The sequence below is a fragment of the Mirounga angustirostris genome, unplaced genomic scaffold (genome assembly GCF_029215605.1).
Source record: "Mirounga angustirostris isolate CCGP_5_RB_7025 unplaced genomic scaffold, mMirAng1.0.hap1 SCAF_6, whole genome shotgun sequence".
Taxonomy (NCBI): Eukaryota; Metazoa; Chordata; class Mammalia; order Carnivora; family Phocidae; genus Mirounga; species Mirounga angustirostris.
In genome coordinates this window covers 375,025-394,450 of record NW_026991714.1, presented here as the reverse complement: position 1 = coordinate 394,450, position 19,426 = coordinate 375,025, and the positions used below count along the sequence as shown (strand labels likewise).

The following is a 19,426-nucleotide window of genomic DNA, read 5'->3' as shown; positions in this document are numbered from 1 at the left end:
TTATGCCAGCCCCCCGCCCCCCTCCGCTCCACTACTTTTGCACACCCCGCAGAGCTGGCCTCTCCTCTTCCTCTTTCCAAAGGCCTCGTCTTTTTCAGAAAAGGGAACTGAGAGCTTGTGGCCCAGGCCCGCAGGGAATGCTGTGTGCCCTCAACCTGCGAGTAGGGGCGTCGCTGGGCCGGCGCAGCCGGGGCCGCCAGGGCGCGCGGCCAGGCACCCGGGCCACATGTGACCAGGCCCCGGGGCGGGACGGGCGCCCGCCGCCTGCGTGCAGGGGGCCCTCCCGGCCGCCAGGGGTCGCGCTGCAGGCGCCGGGCGGGCGCGGCGGGGTCACGGCCGGGGTGGGGGGGTGGGGGGGCCACGGAGAAAGCGGGGCGCGCGGACGAGCCCGGCGCGGCGCCCCGGCCGCCTGTCCCTCCGCCCGCCGCCGGGCGGGAGCGCGCTGAGCCGGGCGCCATGTCCGGGGCCGGGTAGCCCGCCGCCCGCCGCCCGCCGCCCGCCTCCGAGCCGCCCGCCCGCGGGCCGGGCGCCGCGGAGCCGCGGGCCGGCAGGTAGGGCCGGGCGGGCGGCGGGCGAGGAAGGGGCGCGGGCGGGGCCGTCGGGCTAGCCGGCGGCGCAGCTGGTTCCGCTTCCTCCGCCGCGGGGAAGTGAAAGCGCGGGGAGCCGGCCGGCCGGGGGCGGGCGCGCAGGTGCGCGGAGGGCGCCCCCCGCCCGCAGGCCTCCCGGGCCCCTACCCCGTCTGCTGCCGCGGCTCCCGTCCGCTGGGCGGGGGCCCGGGGCGAGGGGCGCGCCCGGGGCCCCGGCCCCGGGTGGGGGCAGGGGGAGGCGGAGGAGGGCCGCGCGGCTCCCGCGCCCACGGCTGCGCGGCCGGCCCGGCGGTCCCCCCGCCGCACGCCCCGGGGCGACTTCCGCCCGCGCAGCTTCCCCTCCGGGGTTTCGGGAAGTCCCCTCCCTTCCCCTCCCGAGCGCCCCATGCCTCCGGCCCTGTGCTGCAACCACGCACCGAGCTGCTCCCCAGCTTTGCGCCCCCGGGCTCTGGGGACCCCCGGGGCCCCCGCTCTGGGGTTGGGCCATGGCGGCAGGTGAGAACACAGCTAGCGGAGGCCCGTGGGGCGCCCGGCTCCCTCCCGGTGCTCCGCGAACGAGGGCAGATGGCCGGACTGCCTCCCACGGCGGCTTCGGACCTAACTTCAGGATCCTGGAGGTGGGAGGGCGCCGGGCTTTGTGTCGGGTTAGTGGACAGGGTAGGAAAAAGGACACTTGAGTCTGGTGAAAAGACACGAAAACTTGGGTGTCGTGGGCCTTCCCGAAACCTAGAGGTGCGCTCTTTAAGAACCTTGGCTGGATCGTGAGGTTCTGATGATGTCATCAGTAGAGTGGGAAGGTCAGAAACCCTTAAAACAGACTGTCAGGTTGGCATGATGTCATTGCAGGCCATTATAGAACGGACTGTGGTCCCCGCTGTCGGGAGTGAGGACGGGTGGGGCCTTTAAAGGGGATACAGGAGCGGTATGAGGTCAGAGCCGAGGTCAGCTGTGTGCGCGGGAGTGGAGCCGGGCTTGCTTGGGGGGAGGGCTGGTGCCGCCCGCGGGAGGGTCCTGCTCTCTTTACTTGCCTGGTGACGCCACAGGCGGGAGAGCTCAGGGTTGGCGGACCACCCCCGACCCTCCCCTCCCCTGGAAGGCCCGTGGAGAGGAGGGAGCAGAGGGGGGCCCCTTGGTTGTCTCCCTTGCTCCTCATCTCTCCCTCACTTGACCGTTACAGATGCAGTGAGTGAGGGGGGGGCCATGGCGGAGGAGCGGCCCCCCCGGCTGGTGGATTACTTCGTGATAGCTGGGCTTGCAGGGAACGGAGCCCCCATCCCTGAGGAGACATGGGTTCCCGAACCCAGTGGGCCCCTGCGCCCTCCCCGGCCAGCCGAGCCCATCACAGACGTGGCAGTCATTGCTAGGGCGCTGGGCGAGGAGGTGCCCCAGGGCTACACCTGCATCCAGTCCTCCGCGGGGGGCCACCCCTTGGAACTCAGTGCTGGGCTCCTGGGTGGAACTCAGCCCGTCATCTGCTACCGCAGGGGCCGCGACAAGCCCCCCCTCGTTGAGCTGGGGTGCGTGCCCCTCCTGTGTGGGCACCAGGGGAGGCGGGGACGGGGGGGGGGGCTGGGGTGAGGGCAGGAAGAGAGCAGGCTAGAGGCAGGGAGCAGGGGGAGGTGGTCGCGCTTAGTCACCACATGGAGTGGGTCCGGGGACTAGCGCAGCCGCTTGCTAGCTGGGGGATCTTGGGCTGGGCGTTGAGCCCCTCTGGAGAATGGGGCAAGAATACCTCTCCACAGGGTGGTTGAGAAGACTGAATAAGGCCATCTGTATGTGGGACTTGGCATGGAGTCAGTAAGTGGAAGCTTTTTCTCTTGGCATTTATGAATGAGCATGAGAGCCACGGAAGGCTTGAGAGGTTGTTACTGATCGAGAAGTAGAGCCGAGGGCAGAAAAGGAGGCACAGGATTCTGGAGGGCAGAGTCCTGCAAGAAGTGGGCCCCGGTGCCCGATGAGGCTGAGGGTGCAAGGCTGGTAGGTAGGACTCGTTGGGCAGATCTGGCAGGACTGGGGTCTTTCTCCTGAGCCCTTGACATCTGTGCCTGCTCTCCCTGTCCAGGGTCCTGTATGAGGGGAAGGAACGACCCAAGCCTGGCTTCCAAGTGCTGGACACGACGCCATACAGCCACTCGGCCAACCTGGCCCCTCCTGGCCCTGGGCACCCCCGCACCTACCTCACTTGCCGGCGGGCAGCAGAGGGGGCAGGGCTGCATGCCCTGGGCATCACTGACCTCTGCCTGGTGCTGCCCAGCAAGGGCGAGGGCACTCCTCATACTTACTGCCGACTGCCCCGCAACCTCAACCCCGGCATGGTGAGCAGGGCCCTGGGGCCAGACGCAGAGGCCTGCACTGTGCTGCTGTGAGGGCTGGGCATGGGGCTCAGAGGGCGCCCTAGCACCAGGGCCTCTGACGTCCAGGGCGGGCCCAGAGGGGTGACTCTAGTCTTGGGGGACCAGGATTATTGGAAGGTTTTTCTTTAAAGATTTTGCTTATTTATCTGAGAGAGAGAGAGAGAAAGCGAGTGAGGGGAGGAGCAGAGGGAGAGGAAAGAAAGAATCTCCAGCAGGCTCCACGCCCAGCATGGAGCCCGACATGGGGCTCGATCTCACGACCCTGAGATCATGACCTGAGCCGAAACCAAGAGATGGATGCTCAACCGACTGAGCCACCCAGGTGCCCCGGGATTATTGGGAGTTTTATTTATTTATTTATTTGTTTATTTATTTAAAGATTTTATTTATTTGAGAGAGAGAACACGAGAGGGGGGAGGGTCAGAGGGAGAAGCAGACCCCCTGCTGAGCAGGGAGCCCGATGCGGGGCTCGATCCCGGGACTCCAGGATCATGACCTGAGCCGAAGGCAGTCGCTTAACCAACTGAGCCACCCAGGCGCCCCGATTGGGAGTTTTAAAGACAAAAGACCACTAGGATGCCTAGGTGGGCTCCGTCAATTAAGTATCTGACTCTCAATCTCAGGGTCGTGAGTCCCAGCCCTGCATTTTGGGGCTCCACACTGGGCTTGGAGCCTACTTAAAAAAACTTAACTTAATTAAAGACAAAAAATCGCTAAGGGGTGGAAGAGGAAATGGAGCCTGGACGTCTTTGTTAGCTATGTGTCTGTCTCTTGTCGTTCCTGGGACAGTGGGGCCCAGCAGTATTCCTGTGCTACAAGGTGGGCCTGGCGAAGGCCAACACGCTGGTATACGAGGCAGGTGAGTCGCCCCTCTGTCCCTCCAAGCTCTTGGTCCTTCACGTCCCCTTGTCCTGGTGCCTCTTGGCTGGTAGCATCAGTGTGCCCAGAACGCACTTCGCCTTTGCCACTGGGCCCTTCTCTGGCATCTCCCGGATCCTTCCACTGGAGTCTGATCGGCCCTCCTTCTTCTGGTCCCCCCACTCTGCCGGGGGTGCAGAGCTGCTGGGCCGCTACCCAGAGGAGGACAACGAGGCGTTCCCACTGCCCGAGTCCGTGCCTGTCTTCTGCCTGCCCATGGGAGCCACTGTGGAGTGCTGGCCCGCCCAGACCAAGTACCCCGTGCCTGTCTTCTCCACCTTTGTGCTCACGGGCGCAGCTGGTGACAAGGTGGGTGTGGGGAGTGTGCGGAGGGGTCCGGGCTGTGCCGAGCCCGCCTGACGGCATCTCCTCCCGCCCCGCCCCCCGCCCCAGGTGTACGGTGCCGCCCTGCAGTTCTACGAGGCTTTCCCGAGGGCCCGGCTGTCCGAGCGGCAAGCGCGGGCCCTGGGCCTCCTGAGCGCTGTGGAGCGGGGCCGGGCGCTGGGGGGCCGGGCCGTGCGCAGCCGCCGAGCCATCGCTGTGCTGTCGCGCTGGCCTGCCTTCCCCGCCTTCCGCGCCTTCCTCACCTTCCTGTACCGCTACTCCGTCTCGGGCCCCCACCGCCTGCCCTTGGAAGCGTGAGCATGGCGGCCTGGGCCCTGGGAGGGGGTGGCGAGCGAGGGGAGGGGAGCCCGGGAGAGGTGGGAGAGGGGAGGGTGGAGCTGGGGCTGGTGTGCAGCGTGTGCCCGGGGCGGACGCCCTGCCTGAGGGTGAGCGGGGCCTGTGCTCTGAGTGCATGGGTGAAGGAGGAGGGCGGAGGACGGGGAGGACGGGGAGGGGTGGTCTGGGGAGTCTGCCGCTGACCGGTATCCCTCTCTTCCCCAGGCACATCTCCCACTTCATTCACAACGTCCCCTTCCCTTCCCCACAGAGACCCCGCATCCTGGTGCAGGTGAGAGCCAGGCCCAGCGTGGGGCTGGCTGGGGGGAGGGGGTCGGCAGGGGCCGCCCCCATTCTGACCTATGGCTCTTCTGCCCCCCAGATGTCTCCGTATGACAACCTGCTCCTCTGCCAGCCCGTGTCCTCACCCCTGCCGCTCAGGTATGTGCCCAGGTTGGGGGGGGGGCTGTGACGACCGTGGACCTGGTAGGTGCCGGGCAGGTGGGCACGGCTGCTGAGGTTGGCGCCGGCCAGGCCCTGGCGGCGTCTGCGCCATGTCTGGGGAGGGGTCTCCGGGGCATCCCGGCGACCCCCCCCCCCGCACTTCTGCAGCGGTGCCAGCTTCCTGCAGCTCCTGCAGAGCCTGGGCCCCGAGCTGGCCATCACGCTGCTGCTGGCTGTGCTCACCGAGCACAAGCTCCTGGTCCATTCGCTGCGGCCAGACCTGCTCACCAGCGTCTGTGAGGCGCTCGTCTCAGTGAGTGCCGCCCTGCCCGGCCTCCTTCCCCAGAAGGTTCTCACTGGTGCCTCCACCCCTGCCCAGACTCCACTTCTTTTTCCTTCCGGGTTCCTCAGCCTCACCCAGGGGTGTCAGGGGCTGTTCTCCGGATGCCACCTCCAGCAGCTTCCGTCAACAGGCACCCCTCCCACCCCCGGCCAATGCCCCCTCCCCCTCCTGACCCCCTCTGCTGCTCCAGCCCCCTGCTCACTGGTCCCCACTCCCTGGTGCTCCAGATGATCTTCCCGCTGCATTGGCAGTGTCCCTACATCCCGCTCTGCCCACTGGTGCTGGCAGACGTGTTGAGCGCCCCCGTGCCCTTCATCGTGGGGATCCACTCCAGCTACTTCGATCTGCACGACCCACCTGCTGATGTCATCTGCGTCGATCTTGACACCAACACGCTCTTCCAGTAAGAGGGCTGGGCATCCCTCGGGGCTGGTGTGCAGTGGGGGAGGCCGGCGAGGAGCCCCACTGCCCTTTCTTCCCTCTGCGCATCTCACAGGACCGAGGAAAAGAAGCCCCTCTCCCCTCGGACCCTGCCCCGCAGACCCTACAAGGTTCTGCTGGCTACGCTGACAAACTTGTATCAGCAGCTGGATCAGAGTGAGAGCCCCGGGCAGGGGTGGAGGCTGGAAACTGCCACTGATGTTAAGCCTCCAAGTAGGGAGGCCTGTGGAGAGCTAAACCTTCCTTGAGGAGGCTAGAGGTGTTGGGATTTCGTTTCCACGAGAGCGCGGGCCTACCGCGTTAATATTCCTATGTGTGTTGCAGGGGTGGGGGGCGAACAGGTCACTGGGGAGGCTTGAAACTGTTACCCACTGCTAATATCGTGGTCAGTATTGGCGCAAGGGGTGCGTGAGGAGCAGGGCTGCGGCCGGCCCTGACCCCGGCTGCCCTGGTCCCCAGCATACACCGGGCCCGAGGAGGAGGCGTCCTTGGAGTTCCTGCTGACGGACTACGAGGCCGTGTGCGGCCGCCGGGCGCGGCTGGAGCGCGAAGTCCAGGGAGCCTTTCTCCGCTTCATGGCCTGTCTGCTCAAGGGCTACCGGGACTTCCTGCGCCCGCTCACCCAGGCCCCCTCGGAGGGGGCTCGAGATGTCGACAACCTCTTCTTCCTGCAGGGTAGGGAGGGCCTGTGCCCGCGGCGTGGGGGGCGGGCGGGGCGGGGGGGGTGGGCGCCGCTCCCCTGCTTGTTCCTTCGCTGGGCAAATGGTTGTTGGAGGCACTGGCCGCCCCAGCGTTGGCCCTGCCCTCTGGGGGCCTAGCACTTGGGGCGAAGCGCCCCATGGGCCAGGCTCTCCCCGGGCCCTGGCCTCGGGGACCCCCAGTCTGAGGCTGTGGGTGCAGACGGACAGAAGGGAGGGCCCCATGGGACTGGTGCTCAGCGGCCGCAGTCGTCCTGCCAGAGGGACCCAAGAGAGGCCGAGCGGGTTGGTTGCTGACATCGCCCCCCCCCCCCCCCCCGCGCCCCACTCTCACCCCCAGGCTTCCTCAAATCCCGGGAGCGCTCCAGCCACAAGCTATACTGCCAGGTCCTGCGCACACAGATGTTCTCGCAGTTCATCGAGGAGTGCTCCTTCGGCTCTGCGCGGCATGCCGCCCTTGAGTTCTTCGACTCTTGTGTCGACAAGGTATCGGGCGCTGTCCCCTCCCCGTGCCCGCTGTCGCTGCCGCGAGCACTGGACCCCTCGTCCGTGCCGGGGATGCCAGCCCTGCAGCTACCCAGCGCACGTGCAGCTGCCCACGGCGGGCTTCCCGTACATACTGCCCTCCCATTGTGGACGCTGTCCCCCGGCTCTGTCTCCAGGGCCCCGGTGAAGCCCGGGCGCACGTGCTCCCTCCCTGCTGCTGTGCCTCCCGGGAAGATGCCATCTCCCGGGCTCCCGGAGGTGGCGCCTGCTGGGCCCGCTGTCTTGACGCTCTCTTACCTCCCTGCTGCAGGTGCACCCGGAGCAGGAGAAGCCTGAGCCCACACCCTTGGTGGAGCTGGAGGACCTGTCGGGGAGTGAGCTCACCGTCTTCATCACACCCCCCGAGGAGCCTCCAGTGCCAGAGGGCAGTGAATCCGCCCCCCAGTACTGGTGAGGGCCTCTTGTTCCAGGCCCCGTGGCTAGCCGAGCCTTGGCTGCTCCTAATACTGCCTCTTCCCGCCCCTCCAGCTACGATGGGTTCCCAGAGCTGCGGGCTGAGCTGTTTGAGTCCCCACGGGAGCAGCCCGGGGCGCTGCCTGTGCCAGGCCCATCCCGGAGCGCCCCCAGCAGCCCTGCCCCTCGCCGTACCAAACAGGTAACCTGGACGTGGGCCCCACAAGGGCATCTGACTCAGGCCATTTCCTCATCTGTGAAGTGGGTATGATCGTACCTACGCCTTTAGCAGGTTTCAGTGTGCCTGGCCCATAAAAAGCACGTCAGACATTAGCTGTTGGTGCTGTCCTCACCATCATCACCTTCGTCTTCTGAGCACTCCGGGAAGCCAGGGGCTCGGTGCCTCTTCCAGGGCACCTGTCCATGCTCGGGAGCTGGGCATCCCTGCCTGGGGCTCTGGGGCTGAACCCTGTGCGCAGAATCCCTCCTGCCTCCTCAGAGCACAGGCCCTTCCTTAGGGGGGAAGGCCCCGCGTCTCCCACACCATTTGGAGACCGGCCTTGGCCTGGCACCGTCCTCACGCAGGTGTCTCCTGCCCCATCCAGGAGATGAAGGTTGCACAGCGGATGGCGCAGAAGTCCGCAGCCGTGCCTGAGCTGTGGGCCCGGTGCCTGCTGGGGCACTGTTACGGGCTGTGGTTCCTGTGCCTGCCCGCCTACGTGCGCTCGGCGCCGTCCCGGGTGCAGGCGCTGCACACAGCCTACCACGTGCTGCGCCAGATGGAGAGCCGCAAGGTGGTGCTGCCCGATGAGGTGGGCAGCCGCGCCCGGCCCCAGGGAGGCCTCTGCAGCTGGGGGCGGGGGGGAGCTGGCGGGGAGCTGGGCAGGGGCTCGTAGTGTTCACTGAATATGTTCGGGGACAGCGGTGGAGCCTGGAGGGTGTGGGGCAGCGGGAAGGGCAGGTGGCCGTGCTCTGCGGTGGCCCCAGGAACTGCCCGGGACCAGTCAAGTCTGTGGGAACCGGGGGAGACGGAGACCTGGGGCTCGGGGTGGGGAGCAGGCCCCTCACCCTGTGCCTCTCCTGGCCCAGGTATGTTACCGGGTACTGATGCAACTATGCTCCCATTATGGGCAGCCTGTGCTGTCCGTGCGGGTCATGCTGGAGATGAGGCGGGCGGGCGTCGTGCCCAACACCATCACTTACGGCTATTACAACAAGGTACCGGATCTGGTTGGGTGGGACGGCAGCCAGTGCCAGGGGTGCGGAGGGGGAGGATGCCCCCCCGAGACTGGCCCTGGACAGTGCAACCAGACGCACCCCCCCCCCGACACTGGCCCTGGACAGTGCAACCAGGCCCTGCAATCACCGTCAGCCACTGGACTGTCCAAGCGCCTTAGCGCCCACACTGCGTTCCCTCCTGCGTGGTGGCTTACTCACTCGCCAGGGCCCCGACGGGGAGTCCTACCCCCTCCCAGCGGTAGCCGTGGTGGTAGCCAGTGTGCCAGGCACTGTTCCAGGCACCTCACGCGTGTTTTATCATTTCATCTTTTCTGCAGGCCTCCCCCCTTTACAGGGGAGGGGGTGGGGTTCCAGAGCGCTGCTGACTTGTCCAGGGCCCCACAGGGAGGAAATCAGGGAGTCAGGGCATGAACACAGGCATAATAATGTTTTCTGCATTCGGGTCCTTAACCAGAACACTAAACTGGTTTTTACATCAGGAAACTGATGACCAAAAAAGTGAAAAGATTTCTTCAAAGCCATATGCTTGCTAAGTAGCAGAGTCTGGATACAAAGTATCTACACGGCTTCTGGCTTCCTCCAGATCCCTCCAGGTGGCCGCTGCCACCTGCCTCGTGGGTTCTCGCGCCTGCCGAGTCATCGGCAGGACGGACCGAGGCAGGATGTCTGCAGGGGAAGGTGGACCCTGGGTCCCTGGCGTCCCTGGAACAGGCAGCGGTCATCAGGCTGGAGTCAGGGCGTGGCAGTAGGCCATCTTGATGGGCACTGTGCTTGGCAGGCCGTGCTGGAAAGCAAGTGGCTGTCCGGTACACCGGGTGGGCGCCTGCGCTGGGCCAAGCTCCGGAACGTTGTCCTGGGGGCTGCTCAGTTCCGCCAGCCCTTGAGGGAACGGCGGCGGCGGCGGCAGCAGGCGGCAGTGCAAGAGGCGGGCAGCGGCCAGACAGGTGGGTAGGGCCTGTGACGGGCTGGGGGCCGAGCAGCCAGGCTCCGGCGGGGAGAGGCACGGAGAGCTGGGGCTGGCCTCGTGGTTGGCCTCGGGTGTTCTGGGGACGGGGACGCTGCAGTTGGCCGATGACGCAGGAGAGGACGTTCTGCCTGGGAAGAGCCCTACAACCCCGCGTCCTCGCAGGGGGCTGTGTTTTGGACGAGGGGCCGGGTTTCTACCTGGCTGCCTTCAGCCTCCAACCGGTTTTTCGCAGAGCCCTGTCTGGAGCGTCGCTCCCCTACGCGCCCACTTCAGCGCCAGACTACCTGGGCCGGTCGAAGCTTCCGGGACCCAGCTTCACCCACGGGGCGCCTGGTGAAAAGCGGCAGTCTGGGCAGTGCCCGCGGGGCACAACCCACCGTGGAGACTGGCGTGGCCCACAGTGAGTGTCCGTCCGAGCCATCTCCCCAGTCGGCCCTCCTCCCCGCTTGCCAGGGAGAGAGGAGGAGAGCAGAGCCCAGGCTGGAAGGGCCCTGTGGCGCAGGGGGGGTGCTGTGGAAGCTGGGGGACCTCGCCCGGGTCGCTGTCACGGGGGGGGTGCTGTGGAAGCTGGGGGACCTCGCCCGGGTCGCTGTCACGGGGTGGGGTGCTGTGGAAGCTGGGGGACCTCGCCCGGGTCGCTGTCACGGGGTGGGGTGCTGTGGAAGCTGGGGACCTCGCCCGGGTCGCTGTCACGGGGGGGTGCTGTGGAAGCTGGGGCACCTCGCCCGGGTCGCTGTCACGGGGTGGGGTGCTGTGGAAGCTGGGGGACCTCGCCCGGGTCGCTGTCACGGGGGGGGTGCTGTGGAAGCTGGGGGACCTCGCCCGGGTCGCTGTCACGGGGTGGGGTGCTGTGGAAGCTGGGGGACCTCGCCCGGGTCGCTGTCACGGGGGGGTGCTGTGGAAGCTGGGGCACCTCGCCCGGGTCGCTGTCACGGCAGGGGGGTGCCACCGCGGGAGTCTGTGTGGTGGGCGGTTGTGTTTCCCTGGCTCTTGGAGGGCGGGTGAGGCTTCCTCTTCTCTGATTCTTCTCTGCCCTGCAGTGATAGAAGCCTTAGGGGTGCTGGAGCCCCGGGACTCACCTCTACCCTGGCGCGACGGGAGCCTCTCAGACCTGAGCCTGACCGGCGAGGAGCCGGCCCCCGGAGGCAGCCCAGAGGATTCGGGCTCAGCCCTGAGTGCCCAGTCCACTGAGACCCTGGAAGGGCCAAGTGGGCGGGCACCCAAGGCGGGCGGGCGCCAGGAGGAGGCCAGCACCCCCAGACGAGGGCTGGGTGCCCGCCTGCAACAACTGCTCACTCCTTCCCGCCGCCCTCCTGCCTCCCGCGTTGCCCCACCTGAGCTGCCCCCTGACCTGCCTCCCCCTGCTCGCCGTAGCCCAATGGACAGCCTCCTGCGCCCCCGGGAGCGGCCTGGATCCACTGCCTCTGAGGTAGCCAGGGAGGGGACGGTCCATTCGCCTTAGCCCCCGGAGGCCCTAGGAGAGGGCCCGGAGAAGGGCCGGCTGATGGCGCTTTCTCCTGTGATGGCAGAGCTCAGCCTCTCTGGGCAGTGAGTGGGACCTCTCCGAGTCTTCCGTCAGCAGCCTGAGCCTGCGCCGCTCCTCAGAGCGCCTCAGTGACACCCCCGGGTCCTCGCAGCCGCCTTCCCTGGAAGTGAGGAGAACCCCTCCCACGCAGACATGCTTGAACGCACGCGTGCAGGCTCCCCGCCTTTCCCTGTCGAAGACGGGCTGGGGACGGTGGAAGGAGCCCGGGCTCCTGAGCCCGGGGGGGCGTCTTCTCGCCCGCAGATCCTGCTCTCCAGCTGCTCCTTATGCCATGCCTGTGACTCGCTGGTGTACGACGAGGAGATCATGGCCGGCTGGGCGCCCGATGACTCCAACCTCAACACCGTCTGCCCCTTCTGCGCTTGCCCCTTTGTGCCCCTGCTCAGTGTCCAGACCCTTGATTCCCGACCCAGGTGCCCCAAGCAGGGCGAGTGCTACGAGTGGGACAGGGAGGCGGAGGGTCAAGGGCTGACCCCCGATCTCCCCCTACAGTGCCCCCAGCCCCCAGCGTGCCCCTGCTGGTGCCAGTAACAGCAAAGATGCTCCCATCCCTGGGGGCCCAGGCCCTGTGCTCAGTGACCGCAGGCTCTGCCTTGCCCTGGATGAGCCCCAGCTCTGCAATGGGCACATGGGGGTAAGGGCTGGGCCAAGGGGGCACAAGGAATGGGTGTCTGTGTGTGTTGCCCAGTGGTGGGGCGTGACGGGCATTGAGGGCACGGGGCATCTCAGAAGCTGCCGAATGTGATGGCTCAGTGGGAAGCAGGGCTCCGAGGCTGGGGCCGGATCTGCCCTGTACCGCCCTCCTCCCTAAACTTTGTGCCTGACAGGCTGCCTCCCGGCGGGTTGAAGGTGGGGCCTGGGCGTACCTGAGCCCCCTGGTGCTGCGTAAGGAGCTGGAGTCGCTGGTGGAAAACGAGGGCAGTGAGGTGCTGGCATTGCCTGAGCTGCCTGCTGCCCACCCCATCATCTTCTGGAACCTTCTGTGGTATTTCCAGCGGCTGCGCCTGCCCAGTATTCTGCCATGCCTGGTGCTGGCCTCCTGTGATGGGCCCCCGCCCCCCCAGGTCAGTGCCCTCCTGTGGCCCCTGCACTGGGTGTTCGCCACCTCACCTCTGGGTCTGTCCCCTCAGGCCCCGTAGAGTAGAGCGAGCACAGGCCTGGGAGTCAGTTGCACCTGGTCCGACCCCTGGCCTTTTCACTTCACGCCCGAGCCTCCGTTTTTCTCATCTGTAAAGCAGCCTAAGTGCCCAGCGCCCAGGGTTGTTAAACGCCTGTGTAGGGCTTGGTACACAATCACCACGGCGACTCCTTGACATCTATTACTCGACCAACATCTATTGGACACCTTTCGGGGTCTGGGCAGTTTTTAGGCATGAGGAGTGCAGCAGCTCACAGAACAAAGTGGGTGCTCTCAGAGAGCTTGCACTCATGGGGATGAGGCTTTCTTTCCCTCTCCCCTTTGGCTATATCCCACAACGTCCCTCTGTTTCTTGGAGCTTCGCTGGTCCGTTTCCAGCCCTCTGCCTGCCGTCCCATGAGTCTGCCTCCTTTATCTTGGCTCCTTGCAGGCCCCACCTCCTTGGCTGACGCCTGACCCAGCATCCGTGCAGGTGCGGCTGCTGTGGGACGTCCTGACCCCCGATCCCAGTAGCTGCCCACCTCTCTACGTGCTCTGGAGGGTCCACAGTGAGTCTGGTGTTTGGCCTAGGCTGGGAAGGGGTGGGTCCCATGCCCAGAGGGCTCAGTGACCCTGGCCGCCTTCCTCTCTTTCACCCAGGCCAGATCCCGCAGCGGGTGGTATGGCCAGGCCCCATACCCGCACCCCTCAACCTGGAGCTGCTGGAGGCCGTGTTGCGCCATGTGGGTCTCAGTGAGGTGCACAAGGCTGTAGGGCTCCTGCTGGAAACTTTAGGGCCGCCTCCCACTGGCCTGCACTTGCAGAGGTATGGTGCTCCCATCTGGGAGGTCCCTGGCCTGTCCCCGGCCCCATACCCCCTTTCTCTCAGTCCACCCTCTGCCCCCACTGCAGGGGCATCTATCGTGAGATCCTATTCCTGACGATGGCTGCTCTAGGCAAGGACCGTGTGGACATAGGTAAGGGAGCGGGCAGGGGCCAAGGAGTGGAAGTATCTGGGGCCAGGGGTCAGTGGGGAGGGGGGGGGGGGTGTCGAATTGTAGTCTGTTGACATACGTCCACCCTCTTCCCTAGTGGCCTTCGACAAGAAATACAAGTCCGCCTTTAACAAGCTGGCCAGCAGCATGGGCAAGGAGGAGCTGAGGCAGCGACGGGCACAGATGCCCACCCCAAAGGCCATTGATTGCCGGAAGTGTTTCGGAGCACCTCTGGAATGCTAGGGACCCTTAAGCTTTCCTCTCCAGCCTGGGGTGGGGAGGTTGAGCGAGAGTGGATTCTAGAGCTACCCTGCCTTCCTACTCCTTTCACAGAGGAGTTGGGAACAGGCTGGGAAGCAGGCCCAGCCGTAGGCTCCAGATGTGGGCAGCAAGAGGGACCCACTGCTAACAAAAGTCACAATCCCCCTACCTCCGACCTGCCCGGTATGTTCACGCTGATGTTGTACGAGGCCTGGCAGGAGTTGGCACAGCTCTGTTCCTCCCCAGACTATACCAGGAACTCTCCTCCAGGGTACCCACAGATCTGCTCTGCCCTGGTCATTTTCCAAGTTTTTGTTTTAAAAAACAACTGGAAAGATACAGAGCTACTGAGCCTTTGCCCTGAATGGGAGGGAGGGATATCATTCCCCGCCAGGGATGGTCCTTCTTCCCTGGAACTGCTGAAGCAACCCAAAGCCCTCCATCATATCTTTCTACTTTAGCGTTTGTATTTTAAGTTATTTATTTTCGAGCCACAGCCCCCTTGCTCATGAGGTTCCTAGGGATGATGAGAAAGAGAAGGGAAATGGGGCACCATGGTTCAGTGGTTTGTAGCTCCTGGAAAGTCAGGAGGGAGCTGGAGGAGCCCCACGCTCCCCTCAGGAAGAACCGGGGCCCCGTCCAGTCCTAATCCTTCCCATTTCCTCCACTACGGGGAATGCTTCACCCACCCAGGGCCCTGACTGCGCAGTAAGGATTGTTCCTTGCAAAGTTTTGTTGGATGTAAATACAGTAAAAGCTGCTTCTGTCTTTTTCCTTCTGTCTCCTGCTCCCTGGATCTGGAATAATGGCAGGGGGTACCTCTCTCTGTCCCCTGGCTGCACATCCTCCTTTCCACCTTTCCATCCCTCGCAGCCTCAGGCACGCTTTCCCTGACCGGGTCTGGTACTGGTCCCTTGGGGCTCAGGGAGTTCTCGGGGCAGGAGAGGGGTGACTCTGGTGCTGGCTCTGGTGGTGCCAGTCTGTGTGGCACTTCCGGCCCTCCCACACAATCACCCCCTTGTCCCTCATTTGTACCCCACACAAAGGCTCCATTCTCCGGGGGCCTTGAGCTCATCTCTGCCTTCTTTCCTCCCCAGCTTTCGCCTCCCGGCTTCTCCAGTACCACCACAGAGAGGACAGCCCTCTCCCTAGTAGTTGGTGTTGGCAGCTCTCGAGCATCCTGGGAGCCCTGGCGGCCATCCTAGGCCCCCTCAGTTGCTCTAGCTGCAGGCAGTGCTCTTCCAACCAGGCTCTCAGCCTGGGGACAGGACCAGGAAGATAGGGCCAAGGATTAAGGAGCTCACTGAATGTGGGCAACAGGGAGACAGGCCCACTCAGAATTCTCCCTTTCCTGTATAATGAAATAAACACAGGAAGAAAGCTGCAAAACCAATCACCAAAGGGAATTAGCCAGCAAAAGGAGGGCAGAAGTGTCATTGGGGGGAATAACTTATATGCGGCTTTAGTGCGAATTCTCGGTGGGTGGAGAATAGTGGATGAAGCAAGAAGTAGTACTTCTGAATTCTGGAACGTCAAGCCACAGGACCGACCCTTCCCCATCCTGCGCTGAGTATGGCAGATGCTTTTCCTGTGTCCTAGAAGAGCTGCACAGGAGGGAAGCTGGGGCTTAGGAAATATCCTCTGTCCTGCCTGGGACTAGGAGGCTCCTTCTTCAGAGGGGAAGTCCTCACATCAGCCCAGGTTCTGATCGGACCTCACTCCCCAGAATCAACCTCTCCCCATCTCTGCAAGGGAGCAACTGCCTCCCTGACATCACAAGCGTATAGTATGCCCAGCAGAGAGCTGAACTGCTGGAATTATAGAGAGAATTTTAGGGCTCAGTCCCTACTTTAACAGAGCATACAATCTTAATGGTCTAGAGCGCCCCCTGATTCAGACAATAACGATAATCTTCCTTACCTCCAGCGTGTACTTCTCACCTTTGGGCCTCCTTGTGGAGACCTACAGTCAGATGGACAGGACTACAGAGTTCTTTAACCACAAGAATATCTGGAAATTCCAATAGCAAAGTACTCACTAGGGCATCTGACATCTCTGTCCTGTGGCCTAGGGAGCTGGATGAGGGAGGACATGCCTCATCCTGGCCCAGTTTCTCTTCCCAGACTTCAGAGTGTATACAGGCTTGGGTATGACAAAATTCTAATTAAATCTTGTCTCTGCCACTTACTAATTTTATTTTATCGGCCAAAATACTTAACTCCTGTGCCTCAGTTTTTCCTTGTGTGCAAACTGAGGAGATGGTTTATCAAGATGAATTATGCGATCCACATCAAGTGCTAAGCACACTCCATCAATGCTAGCTTCAAAAAGAAAACAAACAAGCAGGTAGTCTGCAGAGGGAATCGTCAGGTCCACTAAGACAGTGGCCTCACACTTGTCTTCCCTGGAGTTTGATCACTCCAGATTGAAAGTCCCCTCCACGGTCTGACTTTAATTCTGTTGAAAGGTATTTTCTCAGGCTTCACTAGTATCTTCGTCAGGCTGGCATCTTTAACCACCACGCTTCCCCTTCTCCTCCCAGCCCTTGAAGAACGGCTCGTCAGGCAGCAGAGAACGCACTGGAGTGATACTGGGCAAAGCAGCAGGTTAGGGAAAGAGAGCAGTGATTTTTCTGTCCCAATTACTGCTATGTCCCCAGCACATAGAGGGGTGTCTGGTAACACGATGGGCCCTCTGTCTTGTGTGTTAAATAAATGAGTCAGTGAAAGCATTAACATGAGAAATGATTTTCCGTGCAGGCAAGGCAGGTACAAGTCGAATACCAACGGAAGCTGAATTTAGGACTGAGGGAGTGAAACGGTTGCAAAAGCGCGGAAAACTCATGACAGTTACTGTCATGCCTCTTGAGTGCTTACTGTGTCCTTGGCACTGTCCTCAACATTTTAAATGTACTATCTTATAATCCTCACAATTCCCTCTGAGCTGGGCACTCTTCTCCATCATTCCCGCTTTACAGATAAGGGGACCGGGGCACAGAGAACAGAGGTTGGGTCACTCGCACCCAAATCATGCAGCCGGTAAGCGGTAGCGCCGGGGTCCAAGCCCAGGCAGGCTGCCTCCAGAGACCGCGTTCTTCCCGCGGACACTGCAAGAACCAAACAAGGCTTCCACCCGCTTACGGGGACATGGGGCCGGCCGTGTGTGTGTTCAGGGCGCACCTGTCTTCACGTGGCCCCTCCGCCCGCCGCCCTGCACGGCGCGACCCGCACAGGATCCGCGCACGCCGTAGCGCTTCTGGAGCCCGGCAGTTCTGGGTTCAAAGCGCCGCTTTCTCACTAATGCGCCGTCTGACCTTTGCAAGTTACTCAACGTTTCTGAGCCTGCGTCGTGATCTAGCGGGTTCGGAGTTCAGCGGTGCCACTCATCGTGGGCAACTCCGGGCACGTCGTGAGGTCCGCACCACGGCGCGGCCGGGTCCGCCGCTAGCGCCGGCCCCTCCCTGACACGCCGGCTCTGCGGGGCCGGGTCCCCGCCGCCGGCGCTGGGCTCGGCCGCACCCCGCTCCGCGCGCCCCGCCAGACCCCGACGCCGCCGCCCCGGCCGGGCCGCCGCAGGGCCGCGCGGGGCCCCACGCAGACCAGGAAGCCCGGGGCCTGCGGCGGACGCGGGCAGGCCACGCCCCGCGCAGACCGCGAGGCCCGAGCGCCTACGGCCACTGCCGTCGTCAAATTCCGGGATTCTGTCGCGACGAGCCACCACCCAACGCAGAGCCCAGTGCCGCTCGCCAGCCTCCATCTTTGGAGTCGGAAGAATGAGAGCGGGCCGAGAGGGAATCCCAGTTTGGGGATACTGGGGTACGGCGGCTGCCTGGGGACCAAAACGTCTCTAAGGTAAAGTTGCAGCCCGAAGCGATTTTTTGACCCCCGACACTTAATGGGCTGCTGAAGACCCGGATGTGTCTGGGACTGGCCGAGGTACCCATTAACGCGCCCCCGCTAGACCATCCCCCTCCTCCGCTTAGGGTTGGGTACTATGTACGCCAATCATCACTTCTCCAGCCACTCACTCTTCAAGGGTGGGGTGTAGTCCCGGCATCCCGCCTCCTATTGGTGTGGCCGAGAAGAAGAGGGCGGGGAGGCCGGCTGAGGGCGCCCAATGGGCGTCGTGGCGTGTGGGGAAGGCGGAGCCGAGGCGCTTGGCAGCTGCCCAATCAGCGTCCTTGTTTGTGTGGTGCCGCCGCCGGTGCAGCCGCCGCCGCCGCCGCCGCTGCCCCCCGTCTGTACCGCAGTGTCTGCTCCGCCCGCCCGCCCCGGCCCGGCCCGCCCCCCTCCCCCACCCCCGCCCCCGGTCCCGTCGGCGGGGCCCGGAACCCACTGTGCCGTCGCCTCCCTTTTTCGACGCCTCCGCCGCCGCCTGAGGAGGCGAGCTCGCCGGGAGTTACACCGCCACCGCCAGGTGAGGAGCTTTGGCCTAGGCCCGCCTGGCCGCCCGCCCGCCCGGCCGCCCGCCCGGGGGCGGCGAGCAGCGAGGACGGGAGGGAGCCGGGAGGAGGCGGCGGTGGCGGAGGTGGGGGAAGGGAAAGGTGGAGGGCGGGGGAGGGGAAGCGCCCGCGAGCCGACGCCCGCCCGCGCGCCCCCGCCTCGCGTCCCCCTCCCCCGCCCGGCCCCGCGCGCCCCCGCCTCGCGCTCCCCTCACCTCGTCCCCTCCCCCGCCCCGCGCGCGCGCGCCCCGGCCTTTCCCTTCGGCCTCGCGCGCCCCCGCCTCGCGTCCCTCCGTTGCTTCTGCTTTGACTCCTTCTCGCCTCCCGCGCGCCCCGTTTCCCCCGCCGTCCCCGCTTCCACTCCCTGCCTCCCGCCCGCCATGCTCCCCTCGGCTCCTCTCTAGCGCCCCCCCGGCTCTCCGCCCCCGGGGTGCCCTCGCGGATGTGGGGGCCGCTCCCCGCGCGCGGTCCGCGGTCCGCCGGCCGCCGGGACCCGCGGGGGGCCCTTCGGGCGCCGGGAGCGCGGGGGAATTCTCTTTATTGGGAAGGGATCGGGAGCGCAGAGCCGTGCGCCTTTATTCCGTCGGCCTGCGGTCGGAGACGGGGATGGTGTCCGCCGGGGTGGGCGCTGCTCTTCGGGCGACCCCGGCGCCCGTTTCCTCGGCGGGGCTCCTGGGGCGCCCCGGACGCGCCCCCCAGTTCAGTGCCCGGGCGTCGACGGAGCTGGGACTGGCCCTTCCGCACCGGAGCGGGGCTTAGCGTACTTGCTGCCCCTGCTCGCAGCGACGCCGAGGAGCTGGCCGGCCCTGTGGGGCCGTGCGCCGGCCCGGGACAGCTGCCCCCGGGGAGGCACGCTCGCCTCTTCGGGCTCTGCCCCCCGCAGACGCGCGATGTCGGCTCGCGGGGCTGGCGCGGAGGTGGAGGCGGCGGCGGTGGTGGGTGGCATGTGCCAGTGAGCCGAGCTGGCCGTCGGCCTTCCCTCCTGCTGTCATCCGCGGAGTCAGGTAGCCTCCCCAGAGCGAGTTTTCCCGTTTCCGATAAATGATTAATCGGAGGGCTTTTGTGTGCGTGGGAGAGAGCGGGGAGACGCTCACGGTGTTTCCGCGAAGGAAGGGAGCAGTTGCCTTCAGGCCAGACTGCAACAGACATTCGGACTAGCAGCAGCCGGGGTAAAGGCAGGTCTCGCAGAACCATGTCGAAGAGCTGACGCTTTTGAGTTTTTGGAACGTTTTTATTTATAAAAATTTAGTTTTTGGATAGGTGGTGCGTGCGTGTGATTCAAAGTGAGATCTTCCCTCTCGCTTCTCCAGTCGTCTAGCCCCACTCCCCGTTCACTGATTTCTGATTGTTTTCTGGCAGCAGCGTGTCTACATGTTGGAGATTAAGCGAACTTTTGCGTTTTCTTTGATGCACTGACCTAAACTCTTCCTTGAGGTCTGACTCCTATTTTTGGGGTCAGAGTGATCTTGCCAGAGT

The 19,426-nt window shown here is 64.4% G+C and overlaps 2 protein-coding genes across 12 annotated transcripts in view; both read left to right on the top strand.

Annotated features, from left to right (window-relative positions):
* Nucleotides 1–396: 396 nt before the first annotated feature.
* Nucleotides 397–14,283, top strand: DENND4B (DENN domain containing 4B). 9 transcript variants are annotated; one of them, XM_064593586.1, is made up of 29 exons: nucleotides 683–1,082; nucleotides 1,434–1,516; nucleotides 1,765–2,104; nucleotides 2,650–2,902; nucleotides 3,731–3,800; nucleotides 3,999–4,168; nucleotides 4,253–4,497; nucleotides 4,745–4,811; nucleotides 4,902–4,960; nucleotides 5,132–5,276; nucleotides 5,534–5,709; nucleotides 5,803–5,903; nucleotides 6,207–6,422; nucleotides 6,786–6,931; nucleotides 7,242–7,381; nucleotides 7,460–7,586; nucleotides 7,990–8,196; nucleotides 8,474–8,602; nucleotides 9,402–9,567; nucleotides 9,823–9,990; nucleotides 10,631–11,019; nucleotides 11,120–11,242; nucleotides 11,380–11,549; nucleotides 11,629–11,770; nucleotides 11,964–12,200; nucleotides 12,705–12,822; nucleotides 12,914–13,079; nucleotides 13,166–13,230; nucleotides 13,346–14,283. In XM_064593586.1, the coding sequence occupies exons 3-29, from the start codon at nucleotides 1,788–1,790 to the stop codon at nucleotides 13,489–13,491; spliced, it is 4,458 nt and encodes a 1,485-aa protein (XP_064449656.1). In that variant the 5' UTR covers nucleotides 683–1,082; nucleotides 1,434–1,516; nucleotides 1,765–1,787; the 3' UTR covers nucleotides 13,492–14,283. The 9 variants fall into 9 exon arrangements, with proteins under 9 accessions (XP_045732388.1, XP_064449656.1, XP_054363776.1 ...); XM_054507801.2 differs by having other exon boundaries at nucleotides 1,434–1,528; XM_045876432.3 differs by lacking the exons at nucleotides 683–1,082; nucleotides 1,434–1,516 and adding an exon at nucleotides 397–551.
* Nucleotides 14,284–17,219: 2,936 nt separating this feature from the next.
* GATAD2B (GATA zinc finger domain containing 2B) overlaps nucleotides 17,220–19,426 on the top strand; it is a 94,933-nt gene continuing 92,726 nt past the window's right edge. The window contains exon 1 of one of the 3 annotated variants that reach the window (XM_045876434.3): nucleotides 17,220–17,360. The gene's annotated coding sequence lies outside the window, so the exon portion shown is untranslated. Of the gene's footprint in view, nucleotides 17,361–17,729; nucleotides 17,926–19,426 lie in introns of those variants that run through there. The other 2 variants (XM_064593595.1, XM_045876433.3) reach the window with 2 other exon arrangements.

Excerpts from the sequence above, each read along its gene's own strand:
- DENND4B (XM_045876424.3), top strand. Across the intron at positions 5,904-6,206 it reads GTATCAGCAGCTGGATCAGA|CATACACCGGGCCCGAGGAG; the intron begins GTGAGAGCCCCG and ends CCTGGTCCCCAG. Across the intron at positions 12,201-12,704 it reads ATGGGCCCCCGCCCCCCCAG|GCCCCACCTCCTTGGCTGAC; the intron begins GTCAGTGCCCTC and ends GGCTCCTTGCAG.